The sequence below is a fragment of the Leptodactylus fuscus genome, chromosome 3 (assembly GCF_031893055.1).
Source record: "Leptodactylus fuscus isolate aLepFus1 chromosome 3, aLepFus1.hap2, whole genome shotgun sequence".
NCBI classification, from domain to species: domain Eukaryota; kingdom Metazoa; phylum Chordata; class Amphibia; order Anura; family Leptodactylidae; genus Leptodactylus; species Leptodactylus fuscus.
The window spans coordinates 102,550,475-102,570,272 of NC_134267.1; the positions used below are offsets into that span (position 1 = coordinate 102,550,475).

General features: G+C 43.1%; 1 protein-coding gene across 1 annotated transcript in view; it reads left to right on the plus strand.

Annotated features, from left to right (window-relative positions):
* Positions 1–19,798, plus strand: part of ROS1 (ROS proto-oncogene 1, receptor tyrosine kinase) — a 150,318-nt gene that overhangs the window by 114,523 nt on the left and 15,997 nt on the right. The window contains exons 39-41 of the mRNA XM_075269523.1: positions 1,444–1,541; positions 5,219–5,422; positions 19,142–19,276. Coding sequence (XP_075125624.1) covers positions 1,444–1,541; positions 5,219–5,422; positions 19,142–19,276 — 437 coding nt within the window. The remainder of the gene's footprint in view (positions 1–1,443; positions 1,542–5,218; positions 5,423–19,141; positions 19,277–19,798) is intronic.

A 19,798-nucleotide genomic window follows, 5' to 3' on the forward strand; every position in this document is an offset into this window, starting at 1 on the left:
AGTACTGTATCCCTTGCTTCAATATGTCACAAATCCATCACTATAGAGTATTAGGCTAAGGCCCCACATAGCGGGCCACAGCAAAAAACCGTGGCGGCAGCACATTGCAGGTTTTCCCACAGCGCTTTTCACAGAAAGTTTGCAAAGTTTTCCTCCATGGAATTTCTGGTTCAATTATATCTATATGGAAACCATCGGCATTTTTCAATGGTTTTCAAAATGACAGCACATCCGCTGCGTGTATTTTTCCACAGTGTATGGATCGGATTCGCTAGAAACCCATCCACTATGCAGGGGCTGTAAAACACTGGTATTTACGCTATGAGGGGACCTGGCCTTAAGCAGTCTTTCACATGTTTGGGATGTGCTCATGTAGAGAATTTTCCCATTGGAAATCTAGATACCTATTAGCAACTTTGCGCATTTGATGTATTAACACCTCTAATTTATATTGACATGTGCTGTCCGTGTTAGTCATGGGCCACACAATCCTAATCATTCTCCGTGTGGTCGATCAACTTTTTTTTATTTGCTATATATTTCATTGCCTCTGAGTTGGCATCCAAGTCTTGTCTGTGATTTAATGGACCAATATGGCTCATCCCCAGATAGTTTGCATTAGTTGATAGCATATTTCCCATTCTACACATAGTTTAAATGCTGTTTACACATTACAATTATTGTAAGGTTCACACAGATTTTTATTACACTTCTCTAGTTTTCTAGCAGATTTTATGGGAAGAATATGCAAATCTGACTTCCATGATGTAATTAGGAAGCCAGTGCCTCAGGCATGCACACCAATAGAGGGCGCTCACTGAGAATGTGCAAGTTTTAGTCAGTTCATTTGACCATTTGCACAACACCAATTTAGATTAGGTTACTTTCACAGCTAGGGTGTCAATTATTAAGCAAAAAAAATTAACACTAAAAAACCTGTCCAGCATGCTGTGGCCACTTATGTCAAGTAAAATTTACATATATTACACTCCTACGTCTGGAAATTTAGTTTCTTTAATGTTACACTGTATAAAATACTATGTCCTAAATAATATGCTGTTGGGATTTTTTTTTTTAAAATTAATTATTTATTTATATATTATTTATTATAATTATTTCTCTAATTAGCTGTCAAGAGCTTGTTGGTATTTGCAGTTTAAGTTAATCTCATATGTAATGTGAGTAAACATAGCTTGATGCACTGCTGTAATGATGCCTGAAGTGTAGTGATGACAAGCTCAGGAAAAACACCAAGACGCACTAGTCACAATTACAGATACATATATCAGAGTGCCTGACTTAGAAAATTGGTACCAAAGTTCTTCCAATATGATCTACATAACTGATTGCTAGAAGTTTAAAGATTTTTATTAAAGATTTTCTATATTATTATATTTCTTATAGTAAATAATAATTTCTTATATTTTACTATATTTCTTATAGGTTCAAGATTCATTGTTGTCAACTGTGGATCTTCTGGATATGTCATTGGATATTTCTAGAGGTTGCTCATATCTGGAGAAAAGGCATTTTGTCCACAGGTAAAAGGATTTCTCTGTAGACTACATAATATAAGAATTTGAAAAGTCTTAAAAATTGCACATAAACCAAATTAAAGCAATAGAAATAAATTTGCCTATTTGTAGCCTATTGAACCCATACTGTCTTATCCTCACACAGCTTTTTTTGGAAATGAAATATGGTCTGTGCAGGGTCGGTGTTAGACAAAGTGGGGCCCTACGTAAAATTAAAAGTGAGGCCCCAAATGCTGATATACAAACAAGGCCATCATCTTCCAGTGGCAACCCTTTTAATAATGACTCCTTTCTATCCTCAAAACAGTACTAACAACCCCCATTTTCCCCCTTATAAATGGTTCCCCTCTTATAAATAATAGCTCCTCCCTTATATTAGAAGATATATAATAGTTTCTCCCTTTTTATAGGCCTCTTATAAATAGTTCCTCCTTTATAAATAATAGCCCGCCTGATAAATAGTTCACCATATTAATAGACCCATATATAATTTCCCTTCATAATAGCCCCCTTATGTATAATTGTTTCCTCTTATATTAGTTGGAGAGGACGGCATGACACTGGGGGCAGAGATGTGGGGACATGAATCTGGGGGCAGAGATGTGGAGACATGAATCTGGGGGCAGAGATAGGGGACATGAATCTGGGGGCAGAGATGGAGGGACATGAATCTGGGAGCAGAGATGGAGGGGACATGAATCTGGGGCAGAGATGGGCGACATGAATCTGGGGGCAGAGATGGAGGGGGGACATGAATCTGGGGGCAGAGATGGGGGGACATGAATCTGGGGGCAGAGATGGAGGGACATGAATCTGGGGGCAGATGAAGGGTGTATATGAAGCTGGGGGAGAGATAGAGGGGGGACATATAATTTACGGGTGACTGTAGGGGGATTATACTGTGTGCGGGCACATGAAAAATTAATGAGAATGGACGGAGTTAACATAAAAAATGGTGGGGCTAAATTTGCCGCAGCGCGCAGAGTGCGCTGAGCAAGAGCACATTTTGTCCCTCTTTCGGTTCTTCAAAAGTTGGGAGGTATGGGTGCAGGGGGCAGTGGAAAGATGTTAGAAGGTGGACGGGGGGGGGGGGAAGGGGGATTGTTGGGGCATCGGGTGTGTGGCACTGCGGAGAGGGAACTGGGGCAATAATATATAATATATGTTTTTAGCTGGAGAACTACAAAGCACATAATACCTCCAAAGGTATGTGTGCTTTGTATTAATAATGATGTAGGCGGCTATGATACTAGCATAGCAGCCTGTTTGGGGGTGGGACTTTCACTTTAAAGGAGTGTTCACATTGCGTTTTTGGCCTCCCTTGCCGGGATACGTTGGTAACCAGTCACAATCAGCTCCCCACTTATTCCTGCACGGAGAACTGCAGGCCCCCTTTTTTTTTAAATGGCCAGTTGTTCATGCAGGGATAAGTTGACAGCTGATTCTGACTGGTTACCAATGGATCCCGTTAAGGGAGGCCAAAAACGCAACGTGAAAAAGCCCTGAGGATTTATTAGGAGGGCTCTTATAGATGGTGTTGGCTCTCTATAGGCGCTGTCACACGTAGCAGATTTTACCTGCAAATAGAATCTGAATAAGCCTTGTAATGCTGCTAAATAAAGGGAAATGTAATACATAATTGGTATGTCGCAAAATAAAATAGTTTTAAAATGGGGGGGGGGGGCAGACACTTAGGCTGTATGGGGCCCCAAAATTCCTGATGGCGGCCCTGTCCTCACACAATAGGATATGCTCTCCAGTGGGCCCCAAGTATAATGCTTCACAGTGGCCCCACACAGTATAATATACTCCCAGAGCCTTCAGTCACTTCAGGTGAACCCCTCAAAATACTGGGAAATATTGCCTACACGTGAGCCGTGTTTCTCTGCCTATATATTGGCTGGTGAAAGGGTCTTAATTAATTTACATGAGTTATCCTAGCCATAATGGTAATATAATAGTACCATCCTATCATCATTTTTAATAAGATTTTTACAATAAGTTTGTAACTATAAAAATATGTCTATGGTATAATTTCAAATGCCCAACTGTATATTAAATTTAAGAACCATTATTTGCTGTATCTATAACTTATAGAGTCAGTTTTGTTCCCTAAAATTTGTCTGAGACCGGGGCAGAAATGCAGCGTTTCTGCCAAGGCACTACCTGCAAAGTGGATGGGATTCTGCATGCATGTCAAATGTATGGAAGAGGTTAAGGAATTTTGATTTTCCTACAATACCTTTTAAAAGCTGTAGACAGCATAGTTCACCTTTTTTTTTGCACTCAGTAGACAATTTTTTTTTTTAAGATGAGAGGGGGCGCCATTTCACTTTACAACCTAGGCAGTACAAAGGCTAAGTGTAGCAGATTAATATGGATACTAATATTAACTTTTAAACCCTTCACTGCCAAGGGTCTCTGGAAATTTTGCACCTCCAGTAGCCAGAGCAATTTTCACAGTTTTGAGATGGACAAATCAAAGCTAAATTGCAACATTAAATAAACATCCAACCCCCCCATACCTATATATTTTCTTAAAGTACACACCTGCAGCATTGTCTCAATGCCACTTGGTACTGTATACGAACAGGCACCTTCATGCAATTTTGATTTAAAGTGAATGTTTTATGAAAAAATGCAAATAAATGTATATTAGTTGTTAAAAGTGGAAACAAAACAATAAATTATAGGCACCAAACCTCCTAAAAATAAGAGTTCAACATGTGCAGAGTTCATTCATATCACTAAGGTCTACACCCGCATGTACGAGTCTTCAGAAAATCGCCAGAACTGGAAGGTACAAAAATCTGCTTTGAAGCTGGAAATGTTAAAAATGTATCATCCTATAAAATGTAGGGAATACACACTGTGAAAACCAAGTGAACCCCTAAACCCTATATATTTTTTGAAAGTAGACAACTTGATGATTACATATGTCCAATGGGTCATCGATAGCCACATCCACCTTCATGCAATTTTGAGACAAACACAAAACATTTTTGAAAAAATGCACTAAAACACATATTTGCACCTAAAACTCATGTTCAATCTCACATTCATATACAAAGTACATTTAAAATAATAGCTTATGGTGTATACAATGTGTATATATACTATATGTATTGCAAACATCAACTAGAGCTCGGACTCCCAAAAACATGAATACAGAAGACAGGCAGGATTTTGCTGTTATTCATTAGAGATGAGCGAGTACTGTTCGGATCAGCCGATCCGAACAGCACGCTCCATAGAAATGAATGGATGCACCTGGTACTTCCGCTTTGACGGCGGCCGGCCGCTTAAACCTCCGCGTGCCGGCTACGTCCATTCATTTCTATGCGAGCGTGCTGTTCGGATCGGCTGATCCGAACAGTACTCGCTCATCTCTAGAGGTGTTGTTTTCTATAGGAATTCTGCCTGGTTTGCCTGTAATATAAATGAGGTGACTGTTTCAAGAAAAAAAAAAAAAAACTCTTTAAAATTGGCAAGTGTCAGTCTATTATTAGGCTTAGAGGCCAGAGTGAAAATTGTAGGATTAGTATTTATTTAAATAAAAAAAACCAAAAAAATTCTGAAAAATATGGCTTAAATAAGAACTTTGTTGAACATAGATCATTTTGTGAAGACACATTCCTTTTAAACCACAGTTGACATTAACATATGAAATTATTTCTCCTTAGAGACTTGGCAGCTCGCAATTGCTTGGTATCAGTGAAAGAATATGACAACCCAAGGAGACTGATAAAAATTGGGGACTTCGGCCTGGCTAGAGATGTGTACAAAAGTGATTATTACAGAAAGGAAGGAGAAGGTCTCCTACCGGTTCGATGGATGGCTCCTGAAAGTCTCATTGATGGCATATTTACCACTCGTTCTGATGTTTGGTGAGATTCATTTGTAGAACTTTAGATTACTTCTTATACTATTGGGAGAAAATTTAGAACTGGTTTCCTTTATATACAGCTTAGAATCACAATTAGAGATGAGCGAACAGTGTTCTATCGAACTCATGTTCGATCGGATATTAGGCTGTTCGGCATGTTCGAATCGAATCGAACACCGCGTGGTAAAGTGCGCCATTACTCGATTCCCCTCCCACCTTCCCTGGCGCCTTTTTTGCTCCAATAACAGCGCAGGGTAGGTGGGACAGGAACTACGACACCGGTGACGTTGAGAAAAGTAGGCAAAACCCATTGGCTGCCGAAAACATGTGACCTCTAATTTAAAAGAACAGCGCCGCCCAGGTTCGCGTCATTCTGAGCTTGCAATTCACCGAGGACGGAGGTTTCCGTCCAGCTAGCTAGGGCTTAGATTCTGGGTAGGCAGGGACAGGCTAGGATAGGAAGGAGAAGACAACCACAACAGCTCTTGTAAGAGCTAAATTCCAGGGAGAAGCTTGTCAGTGTAACGTGGCACTGACGGGCTCAATCGCCGCAACCCAGCTTTCCCAGGATCCTGAATGGAATACACTGTCAGTGTATTCCCGTATACCCGATATATACCCCGAAACCCGTTCCAACGGTGTGCCCCCCCACCTTCACCCCAGAAATACCCTGCAAGTCCCCTAGCAATAGAATTGGGGCTATATACACCCACAATTTTTACTACTGGTATACAGTGCCATTGTCTGACTGGGAATTCAAAGAATATATTGGGGTTATAAATACCCTCATTTCTTGCTACTGCCATATAGTGCCAGTTTCTGACTGGTAATTCAAAGAATATATTGTGGTTACGTGCACCCACAATTTTTACTACTGGTATACAGTGCCATTGTCTGACTGGGAATTCAAAGAATATATTGGGGTTATAAATACCTTCATTTCTTGCTACTGCCATATAGTGCCAGTTTCTGACTGGTAATTCAAAGAATATATTGGGGTTATAAATACCCTCATTTCTTGCTACTGGTATATAGTGCCATTGTCTGACTGGGAATTCAAAGAATATATTGGGGTTACAAATACCCTAATTTCTTGCTACTGCCATATAGTGCCAGTTTCTGACTGGTAATTCAAAGAATATATTGGGGTTACGTGCACCCACAATTTTTGCTACTGGTATATAGTGCCATTGTCTGACTGGGAATTCAAAGAATATATTGGGGTTACAAATACCCTCATTTCTTGCTACTGGTATATAGTGCCATTGTCTGACTGGGAATTCAAAGAATATATTGGGGTTACAAATACCCTCATTTCTTGCTACTGCCATATAGTGCCAGTTTCTGACTGGTAATTCAAAGAATATATTGGGGTTACGTGCACCCACAATTTTTGCTACTGGTATATAGTGCCATTGTCTGACTGGGAATTCAAAGAATATATTGGGGTTACGTGCACCCACAATTTTTGCTACTGGTATATAGTGCCATTGTCTGACTGGGAATTCAAAGAATATATTGGGGTTATAAATACCCTCATTTCTTGCTACTGGTATATAGTGCCATTGTCTGACTGGGAATTCAAAGAATATATTGGGGTTACAAATACCCTCATTTCTTGCTACTGCCATATAGTGCCAGTTTCTGACTGGTAATTCAAAGAATATATTGGGGTTATAAATACCCTCATTTCTTGCTACTGGTATATAGTGCCCTTGTCTGACTGGGAATTCAAAGAATATTTTGGGGTTATAAATACCCTCATTTCTTGCTACTGGTATATAGTGCCATTGTCTGACTGGGAATTCAAAGAATACATTGGGGTTACAAATACCCTCATTTCTTGCTACTGCCATATAGTGCCAGTTTCTGACTGGTAATTCAAAGAATATATTGGGGTTATAAATACCCTCATTTCTTGCTACTGGTATATAGTGCCATTGTCTGACTGGGAATTCAAAGAATATATTGGGGTTATAAATACCCTCATTTCTTGCTACTGGTATATAGTGCCATTGTCTGACTGGGAATTCAAAGAATATATTGGGGTTACAAATACCCTCATTTCTTGCTACTGGTATATAGTGCCATTGTCTGACTGGGAATTCAAAGAATATATTGGGGGTTACAAATACCCTCATTTCTTGCTACTGGTATATAGTGCCATTGTCTGACTGGGAATTCAAAGAATATATTGGGGTTACAAATACCCTCATTTCTTGCTACTGCCATATAGTGCCAGTTTCTGACTGGTAATTCAAAGAATATATTGGGGTTACGTGCACCCACAATTTTTGCTACTGGTATATAGTGCCATTGTCTGACTGGGAATTCAAAGAATATATTGGGGTAACAAATACCCTCATTTCTTGCTACTGGTATATAGTGCCATTGTCTGACTGGGAATTCAAAGAATATATTGGGGTTACGTGCACCCACAATTTTTGCTACTGGTATATAGTGCCATTGTCTGACTGGGAATTCAAAGAATATATTGGGGTTATAAATACCCTCATTTCTTGCTACTGGTATATAGTGCCATTGTCTGACTGGGAATTCAAAGAATATATTGGGGTTATAAATACCCTCATTTCGCTACTGGTATATAGTGCCATTGTCTGACTGGGAATTCAAAGAATATATTGGGGTTACAAATACCCTCATTTCTTGCTACTGCCATATAGTGCCAGTTTCTGACTGGTAATTCAAAGAATATATTGGGGTTATAAATACCCTCATTTCTTGCTACTGTTATATAGTGCCATTGTCTTACTGGGAATTCAAAGAATATATTGGGGTTATAAATACCCTCATTTCTTGCTACTGGTATATAGTGCCATTGTCTGACTGGGAATTCAAAGAATATATTGGGGTTACAAATACCCTCATTTCTTGCTACTGGTATATAGTGCCATTGTCTGACTGGGAATTCAAAGAATATATTGGGGTTACGTGCACGCACAATTTTTGCTACTGGTATATAGTGCCATTGTCTGACTGGTAATTCAAAGAATATATTGGGGTTATAAATACCCTCATTTCTTGCTACTGGTATATAGTGCCATTGTCTGACTGGGAATTCAAAGAATATATTGGGGTTATAAATACCCTCATTTCTTGCTACTGGTATATAGTGCCATTGTCTGACTGGGAATTCAAAGAATATATTGGGGTTACAAATACCCTCATTTCTTGCTACTGCCATATAGTGCCAGTTTCTGACTGGTAATTCAAAGAATATATTGGGGTTACGTGCACCCACAATTTTTGCTACTGGTATATAGTGCCATTGTCTGACTGGGAATTCAAAGAATATATTGGGGTTACAAATTCCCTCATTTCTTGCTACTGGTATATAGTGCCATTGTCTGACTGGGAATTCAAAGAATATATTGGGGTTATAAATACCCTCATTTCTTGCTACTGCCATATAGTGCCAGTTTCTGACTGGTAATTCAAAGAATATATTGGGGTTACAAATACCCTCATTTCTTGCTACTGGTATATAGTGCCATTGTCTGACTGGGAATTCAAAGAATATATTGGGGTTACAAATACCCTCATTTCTTGCTACTGCCATATAGTGCCAGTTTCTGACTGGTAATTCAAAGAATATATTGGGGTTACGTGCACCCACAATTTTTGCTACTGGTATATAGTGCCATTGTCTGACTGGGAATTCAAAGAATATATTGGGGTTACAAATTCCCTCATTTCTTGCTACTGGTATATAGTGCCATTGTCTTACTGGGAATTCAAAGAATATATTGGGGTTATAAATACCCTCATTTCTTGCTACTGCCATATAGTGCCAGTTTCTGACTGGGAATTCAAAGAATATATTGGGGTTACAAATACCCTCATTTCTTGCTACTGGTATATAGTGCCATTGTCTGACTGGGAATTCAAAGAATATATTGGGGTTATAAATACCCTCATTTCTTGCTACTGCCATATAGTGCCAGTTTCTGACTGGTAATTCAAAGAATATATTGGGGTTACGTGCACCCACAATTTTTGCTACTGGTATATAGTGCCATTGTCTGACTGGGAATTCAAAGAATATATTGGGGTTATAAATACCCTCATTTCTTGCTACTGGTATATAGTGCCATTGTCTGACTGGGAATTCAAAGAATATATTGGGGTTATAAATACCCTCATTTCTTGCTACTGGTATATAGTGCCATTGTCTGACTGGGAATTCAAAGAATATATTGGGGTTATAAATACCCTCATTTCTTGCTACTGGTATATAGTGCCATTGTCTTACTGGGAATTCAAAGAATATATTGGGGTTATAAATACCCTCATTTCTTGCTACTGGTATATAGTGCCATTGTCTGACTGGGAATTCAAAGAATATATTGGGGTTACGTGCACCCACAATTTTTGCTACTGGTATATAGTGCCATTGTCTGACTGGGAATTCAAAGAATATATTGGGGTTACAAATACCCTCATTTCTTGCTACTGATATATAGTGCCATTGTCTGACTGGGAATTCAAAGAATATATTGGGGTTACGTGCACCCACAATTTTTGCTACTGGTATATAGTGCCATTGTCTGACTGGGAATTCAAAGAATATATTGGGGTTATAAATACCCTCATTTCTTGCTACTGGTATATAGTGCCATTGTCTGACTGGGAATTCAAAGAATATATTGGGGTTATAAATACCCTCATTTCTTGTTACTGGTATATAGTGCCATTGTCTGACTGGGAATTAAAATAATATATTGGGGTTACAAATACCCTCATTTCTTGCTACTGCCATATAGTGCCAGTTTCTGACTGGTAATTCAAAGAATATATTGGGGTTATAAATACCCTCATTTCTTGCTACTGGTATATAGTGCCATTGTCTTACTGGGAATTCAAAGAATATATTGGGGTTACAAATACCCTCATTTCTTGCTACTGGTATATAGTGCCATTGTCTGACTGGGAATTCAAAGAATATATTGGGGTTACGTGCACCCACAATTTTTGCTACTGGTATATAGTGCCATTGTCTGACTGGTAATTCAAAGAATATATTGGGGTTATAAATACCCTCATTTCTTGCTACTGGTATATAGTGCCATTGTCTGACTGGGAATTCAAAGAATATATTGGGGTTATAAATACCCTCATTTCTTGCTACTGGTATATAGTGCCATTGTCTGACTGGGAATTCAAAGAATATATTGGGGTTACAAATACCCTCATTTCTTGCTACTGCCATATAGTGCCAGTTTCTGACTGGTAATTCAAAGAATATATTGGGGTTACGTGCACCCACAATTTTTGCTACTGGTATATAGTGCCATTGTCTGACTGGGAATTCAAAGAATATATTAGGGTTACAAATACCCTCATTTCTTGCTACTGGTATATAGTGCCATTGTCTGACTGGGAATTCAAAGAATATATTGGGGTTACAAATACCCTCATTTCTTGCTACTGGTATATAGTGCCATTGTCTGACTGGGAATTCAAAGAATATATTGGGGTTATAAATACCCTCATTTCTTGCTACTGGTATATAGTGCCATTGTCTGACTGGGAATTCAAAGAATATATTGGGGTTACAAATACCCTCATTTCTTGCTACTGCCATATAGTGCCAGTTTCTGACTGGTAATTCAAAGAATATATTGGGGTTACGTGCACCCACAATTTTTGCTACTGGTATATAGTGCCATTGTCTGACTGGGAATTCAAAGAATATATTGGGGTTACAAATTCCCTCATTTCTTGCTACTGGTATATAGTGCCATTGTCTGACTGGGAATTCAAAGAATATATTGGGGTTATAAATACCCTCATTTCTTGCTACTGCCATATAGTGCCAGTTTCTGACTGGTAATTCAAAGAATATATTGGGGTTATAAATACCCTCATTTCTTGCTACTGTTATATAGTGCCATTGTCTTACTGGGAATTCAAAGAATATATTGGGGTTATAAATACCCTCATTTCTTGCTACTGCCATATAGTGCCAGTTTCTGACTGGGAATTCAAAGAATATATTGGGGTTACAAATACCCTCATTTCTTGCTACTGGTATATAGTGCCATTGTCTGACTGGGAATTCAAAGAATATATTGGGGTTATAAATACCCTCATTTCTTGCTACTGCCATATAGTGCCAGTTTCTGACTGGTAATTCAAAGAATATATTGGGGTTACGTGCACCCACAATTTTTGCTACTGGTATATAGTGCCATTGTCTGACTGGGAATTCAAAGAATATATTGGGGTTATAAATACCCTCATTTCTTGCTACTGGTATATAGTGCCATTGTCTGACTGGGAATTCAAAGAATATATTGGGGTTATAAATACCCTCATTTCTTGCTACTGGTATATAGTGCCATTGTCTGACTGGGAATTCAAAGAATATATTGGGGTTATAAATACCCTCATTTCTTGCTACTGCCATATAGTGCCAGTTTCTGACTGGTAATTCAAAGAATATATTGGGGTTATAAATACCCTCATTTCTTGCTACTGGTATATAGTGCCATTGTCTTACTGGGAATTCAAAGAATATATTGGGGTTATAAATACCCTCATTTCTTGCTACTGGTATATAGTGCCATTGTCTGACTGGGAATTCAAAGAATATATTGGGGTTACGTGCACCCACAATTTTTGCTACTGGTATATAGTGCCATTGTCTGACTGGGAATTCAAAGAATATATTGGGGTTACAAATACCCTCATTTCTTGCTACTGGTATATAGTGCCATTGTCTGACTGGGAATTCAAAGAATATATTGGGGTTACGTGCACCCACAATTTTTGCTACTGGTATATAGTGCCATTGTCTGACTGGGAATTCAAAGAATATATTGGGGTTATAAATACCCTCATTTCTTGCTACTGGTATATAGTGCCATTGTCTGACTGGGAATTCAAAGAATATATTGGGGTTATAAATACCCTCATTTCTTGTTACTGGTATATAGTGCCATTGTCTGACTGGGAATTAAAATAATATATTGGGGTTACAAATACCCTCATTTCTTGCTACTGCCATATAGTGCCAGTTTCTGACTGGTAATTCAAAGAATATATTGGGGTTATAAATACCCTCATTTCTTGCTACTGGTATATAGTGCCATTGTCTTACTGGGAATTCAAAGAATATATTGGGGTTACAAATACCCTCATTTCTTGCTACTGGTATATAGTGCCATTGTCTGACTGGGAATTCAAAGAATATATTGGGGTTACGTGCACCCACAATTTTTGCTACTGGTATATAGTGCCATTGTCTGACTGGTAATTCAAAGAATATATTGGGGTTATAAATACCCTCATTTCTTGCTACTGCCATATAGTGCCAGTTTCTGACTGGTAATTCAAAGAATATATTGGGGTTACGTGCACCCACAATTTTTGCTACTGGTATATAGTGCCATTGTCTGACTGGGAATTCAAAGAATATATTGGGGTTATAAATACCCTCATTTCTTGCTACTGGTATATAGTGCCATTGTCTGACTGGGAATTCAAAGAATATATTGGGGTTATAAATACCCTCATTTCTTGCTACTGGTATATAGTGCCATTGTCTGACTGGGAATTCAAAGAATATATTGGGGTTATAAATACCCTCATTTCTTGCTACTGCCATATAGTGCCAGTTTCTGACTGGTAATTCAAAGAATATATTGGGGTTATAAATACCCTCTTTTTTTGCTACTGGTATATAGTGCCATTGTCTGACTGGGAATTCAAAGAATATATTGGGGTTACGTGCACCCACAATTTTTGCTACTGGTATATAGTGCCAATTTCTAACTGGGAATTCAAAATGCGCAAGGCTCCCGGAAAGGGACGTGGACGAGGCCGTGGGCGAGGTCGGGGGAATGGTTCTGGGGAGCAAGGTAGCAGTGAAGCCACAGGGCGTCCCGTGCCTACTCCTGTGGGGCAGCAAGCATTGCGCCACTCCACAGTGCCAGGGTTGCTTGCCACATTAACTAAACTGCAGGGTACAAACCTTAGTAGGCCCGAGAACCAGGAACAGGTCTTGCAATGGCTGTCAGAGAACGCTTACAGCACATTGTCCAGCAGCCAGTCAGACTCTGCCTCCTCTCCTCCTATTACCCAACAGTCTTGTCCTCCTTCCTCCCAAAATTCCCAAGCTTCACAGAACAATAACCCCAACTGTCCCTGCTCCCCAGAGCTGTTCTCCGCTCCTTTCATTGTCCCTCAACCTGCCTCTCCACGTCACGATTCCACGAACCTAACAGAGGAGCATCTCTGTCCAGATGCTCAAACACTAGAGTCTCCTCCATCTCCGTTCGATTTGGTGGTGGATGACCAGCAACCCACCCTCATCGACGATGATGTGACGCAGTTGCCGTCAGGGCATCCAGTTGACCGGCGCATTGTGCGGGAGGAGGAGATGAGACAGGAGTTGGAAGAGGAAGTGGTGGATGATGAGGACACTGACCCAACCTGGACAGGGGGGATGTCAAGCGGGGAAAGTAGTGTGGATGTTGAGGCAGGTGCAGCACCAAAAAGGGTAGCTAGAGGCAGAGGCAGAGGCAGAGGTCAGCAGCTTAGGCGAAGCCAGGCCACACCCGGAATCTCCCAAGATGTTCCAGTTCGTACCCAGCCCCGAAAAACTCCCATCTCGAGGGCACGTTTGTCGAAGGTGTGGAGTTTTTTCAAGGAATGCGCCGAGGACAGATATAGTGTTGTCTGCACAATTTGCCTCTCGAAATTGATTAGGGGCTCTGAGAAGAGCAACCTGTCCACCACTTCAATGTGCCGTCATTTGGAATCCAAGCACTGGAATCAGTGGCAGGCAGCAACGGCAGGACAAAGGCCGCCTGCCGTTCACGCCACTGCCACTGCCTCTGCCTCTGCCACTGCCACTGCTGACTGTGCTGGCGATGCACTCCAGAGGACGAGCCAGGACACCACTTCATCTGCCTCCGCCACTTTGTTGACTTCTCCCTCATCCTCCCATGTTCCTGTCTTATCTCCTTCTCCTGCACCATCAAAGGCACCATCAGGCGCTTCTTTACAACAACCCACCATCTCTCAGACATTGGAGTGGCGGCAGAAATACACTGCTAACCACCCACACGCGCAAGCCTTGAACGCCAACATCGCTAAACTGCTGGCCCAGGAGATGTTGGCGTTCCGGCTTGTTGAAACTCCCGCCTTCCTGGACCTGATGGCAACTGCGGCACCTCGCTATGCCGTCCCTAGCCGTCACTACTTCTCCTGGTGTGCCGTCCCCGCCTTGCACCAGCACGTGTCACTCAACATCAGGCGGGCCCTTAGTTCCGCGCTTTGCACAAAGGTCCACTTGACCACCGACGCGTGGACAAGTGCATGCGGACAGGGACGCTACATTTCACTGACGGCACACTGGGTGAATGTAGTTGAGGCTGGGACTGCTTCCCAAACTGGCCCGGTGTACCTCGTCCCCCCGCCTAACATTCCTGGCAGGGACACGAGAAGAACACCCCCCTCCTCCTCCTCCTCTACCGCCTCCTCCTCCTCTACCGCCTCCTCCTCCGCCACCGCCTCCTCCTCCGCCACCGCCTCCTCCTCCGCTGTTAGATTGACCCCAGCTACGAGTTGGAAACGTTGCAGCACTGGCGTTGGTAGACGTCAGCAGGCTGTGCTGAAGCTGATCAGCTTGGGGGACAGACAGCACACTGCCTCCGAGGTGAGGGATGCCCTCCTCGATGAGACGGCAATATGGTTTGAGCCGCTGCACCTGGGCCCAGGCATGGTCGTTTGTGATAACGGCCGGAACCTGGTAGCAGCTCTGGAGCTTGCCGGATTTCCATGCCTGGCCCACGTCTTCAACCTAGTGGTGCAACGTTTCCTAAATAGCTACCCCAATGTTCCAGAGCTACTGGTGAAAGTGCGGCGCATGTGCGCCCACTTTCGCAAGTCGACAGTAGCCGCTGCTAGCTTAAAATCTCTCCAGCAACGCCTGCATGTGCCACAACACCGGCTTTTGTGCGACGTCCCCACACGCTGGAACTCAACGTTTCAGATGTTGAATAGAGTGGTTGAGCAGCAGAGACCTTTGATGGAATACCAGCTACAAAACCCTAGGGTGCCATAAAGTTAGCTGCCTCAGTTTCACATCCATGAGTGGCCATGGATGAGAGACCTTTGTGACATCCTACGGGTCTTTGAGGAGTCCACAAGGAGGGTGAGCTCTGAGGATGCGATGGTGAGCCTTACAATCCCGCTCTTGTGTGTTCTGAGAGAATCCCTGATTGACATCAGGGATAACTCAGATCACACAGAGGAGTTAGGGATAGCATCCGATCCGTCACAGCTGGAGAGTAGGTCCACACATCTGTCCGCTTCACTGCGTTTAATGGAGGAGGAGGAAGAAGAGTTGTCCGATGATGTGATGGTGATACAGGAGGCTTCCGGGCAACTTTGAATCGTCCCATTGTTGCAGCGCGGATGGGTAGACATGGAGGATGAGGAGGAAATGGAGATTGAACTTTCCGGTGGGGCCAGAGGAGTCATGCCAACTAACACTGTGGCAGACATGGCTGAGTTCATGTTGGGGTGCTTTACAACCGACAAGCATATTGTCAAAATCATGGAGGACAACCAGTACTGGATCTTTGCTATCCTTGACCCCCGGTATAAAAACAACATCTCGTCTTTTATTCCGGTAGAGGGGAGGGCCAATCGCATCAATGCTTGCCACAGGCAATTGGTGCAGAATATGATGGAGATGTTTCCAGCATGTGACGTTGGCGGCAGGGAGGGCAGTTCCTCCAGTAGGCAACCAAGTTCTCACCGGTCCACACAAACGAGGGGCACACTGTCTAAGGTCTGGGACACCTTGATGGCACCCCCTCGCCAAAGTGCCGCCACGGAGGGTCCTAGTGTCACCAGGCGTGAGAAGTATAGGCGCATGTTGCGGGAATACCTTTCCGACCACAGCCCTGTCCTCTCCGACCCCTCTGCGCCCTACACGTATTGGGTGTCGAAGTTGGACCTGTGGCTTGAACTTGCCCTATATGCCTTGGAGGTGCTGTCCTGTCCTGCCGCCAGCGTCCTATCTGAGAGGGTGTTCAGTGCAGCCGGTGGCATCATCACTGACAAGCGCACCCGTCTGTCAGCTGAGAGTGCCGACCGGCTCACTTTGATAAAAATGAACCACCACTGGATAGAGCCTTCATTTTTGTGCCCACCTGTGTAAAGCACCCCAACATGAAACTCCATGTCTGTACTCAACCTCTCCAATTCCTCCGCATCCTCATACTCATCCACCATAAGCGTTGCACAATTCTGCTAATACTAGGCTCCCTCCACCCTGATTTCCCCCAACTCTGCTGGTTAGAGGCTCCCTCCACCCTGATTTCCACCAACTCTGCTGGTTAGAGGCTCCCTCCACCCTGCTTTCCCACAACTCTGCTGGTTAGAGGCTCCCTCCACCCTGCTTTCCCACAACTCTGCTGGTTAGAGGCTCCCTCCACCCTGCTTTCCCACAACTCTGCTGGTTAGAGGCTCCCTCCACCCTGATTTTCACCAACTCTGCTGGTTAGAGGCTCCCTCCACCCTGCTTTCCCACAACTCTGCTGGTTAGAGGCTCCCTCCACCATGAATTGGTCCAAACTGGGCTGTTTAGAGGCTCCCTCCACCATGAATTGGTCCAAACTGGGGTTTTTAGAGGCTCCCTCCACCATGAATTGGTCCAAACTGGGCTGTTTAGAGGCTCCCTCCACCATGAATTGGTCCAAACTGGGGTTTTTAGAGGCTCCCTCCACCATGAATTGGTCCAAACTGGGCTGGTTAGAGGCTCCCTCCACCATGAATTTGCCCAAACTGGGCTGTTTAGAGGCTCCCTCCACCATGAATTTGCCCAAACTGGGCTGTTTAGAGGCTCCCTCCACCATGAATTGGTCCAAACTGGGGTTTTTAGAGGCTCCCTCCACCATGAATTGGTCCAAACTGGGCTGTTTAGAGGCTCCCTCCACCATGAATTGGTCCAAACTGGGGTTTTTAGAGGCTCCCTCCACCATGAATTGGTCCAAACTGGGCTGGTTAGAGGCTCCCTCCACCATGAATTTGCCCAAACTGGGCTGTTTAGAGGCTCCCTCCACCATGAATTTGCCCAAACTGGGCTGTTTAGAGGCTCCCTCCACCATGAATTGGTCCAAACTGGGGTTTTTAGAGGCTCCCTCCACCATGAATTGGTCCAAACTGGGCTGTTTAGAGGCTCCCTCCACCATGAATTGGTCCAAACTGGGGTTTTTAGAGGCTCCCTCCACCATGAATTGGTCCAAACTGGGCTGGTTAGAGGCTCCCTCCACCATGAATTTGCCCAAACTGGGCTGTTTAGAGGCTCCCTCCACCATGAATTTGCCCAAACTGGGCTGTTTAGAGGCTCCCTCCACCATGAATTGGTCCAAACTGGGGTTTTTAGAGGCTCCCTCCACCATGAATTGGTCCAAACTGGGCTGTTTATAGGCTCGCTCCACCATGAATTGGTCCAAACTGGGGGTTTTAGAGGCTCCCTCCACCATGAATTGGTCCAAACTGGGCTGGTTAGAGGCTCCCTCCACCATGAATTTGCCCAAACTGGGCTGTTTAGAGGCTCCCTCCACCATGAATTTGCCCAAACTGGGCTGTTTAGAGGCTCCCTCCACCATGAATTGGTCCAAACTGGGGTTTTTAGAGGCTCCCTCCACCATGAATTGGTCCAAACTGGGCTGTTTAGAGGCTCCCTCCACCATGAATTGGTCCAAACTGGGGTTTTTAGAGGCTCCCTCCACCATGAATTGGTCCAAACTGGGGTTTTTAGAGGCTCCCTCCACCATGAATTTGCCCAAACTGAGCTGTTTAGAGGCTCCCTCCACCATGAATTGGTCCAAACTGGGGTTTTTAGAGGCTCCCTCCACCATGAATTGGTCCAAACTGGGGGTTTTTAGAGGCTCCCTCCACCATGAATTTGCCCAAACTGGGCTGTTTAGAAGCTCCCTCCATCATGAATTGGTCCAAACTGGGGTTTTTAGAGGCTCCCTCCACCATGAATTGGTCCAAACTGGGGTTTTTAGAGGCTCCCTCCACCATGAATTGGTCCAAACTGGGGTTTTTAGAGGCTCCCTCCACCATGAATTTGCCCAAACTCTGCTGGTTAGAGGCTCAATCCACCCTGATTTTCAAAACAAATGTTGGTGCCAACCTCAACTTACTACAAGGGCCAAATTCACTGCTGGTGACAAGCTCTCCTCACTGCAAGTGCCAAATACACATGTTTCAAGGTGTTTTCCTACTGTCAGAGAGGTGGTATTGAGTGTGTAAAGTGTGTAGTTGTTAGGCTGTGATGTTGGGGTAATAGAGGGTCTTTGGTGTGTGATATGCCCCCAGACATGCTTCCCCTGCTGTCCCAGTGTCATTCCAGAGGTGTTGGTATCATTTCCTGGGGTGTCATAGTGGACTTGGTGACCCTCCAGACACGGATTTGGGTTTCCCCCTTAACGAGTATCTGTTCCCCATAGACTATAATGGGGTTCGAAACCCGTTCGAACATACGAACATTGAGCGGCTGTTCGAATCGAATTTCGAACCTCGAACATTTTAGTGTTCGCTCATCTCTAATCACAATGTATTTTTATAGTTTGGACAGATTTTTTAACTTCTTGTATTATCAGAATCATTCCTGCTGGCAATGAGAATAGCTGGAGTTAACAAAAAAAAATTACATCTTTGTTTTATTTAGGTCATTTGGTGTTCTTCTATGGGAACTTTTCACTCTTGGACAACAACCTTATCAGGGGTATTCCAACATGGAGGTTTTACATTATGTCCGTTCTGGACAGAGAATGGATTCTCCAGACAATTGCCCTGATGACATGTATGTAGAAAATGAGATCGTCTTTGTTGTTGAATGTATGAACTTGTTAGTGCACAATAAGTTGTAAGTATGTTGAAGGAGTTGTCTCAAAGACAATCCGTTTTTCCGTGTATGATGTAGGTTTGGTTTAGAAACCCATTGAAGACCAAACATACTGTGTACATTTTAGTAGTTGTACATTCTAGCTGTTAAATGAGAGCTGGCCATTGTTAGCTCAGCTTTACAAAGAGAGGCTGCATGAGGGAAATCTCCTTTTTAAGGCTAACCCCTCGTTGACCTCTGCATTTGGTAATCCATTTGGGGAGTACGCATGGGGACCCCCCCCCTCCGAAAGCACATGGACCCCATAGACTATAATGGGGTCTGTGTGCTTGCTGCCTGCACAAATCATGCGGACTGGAAAGTAGATTGTGAACTACTTTACTGTCTGATCTTTCACTGTACACCGCTTGCAAATGCGCTTCGTAGACTGTTCGGGGGGTCCCCATGCGGACTCCCCCAAACAGAATACCAATGCAGATG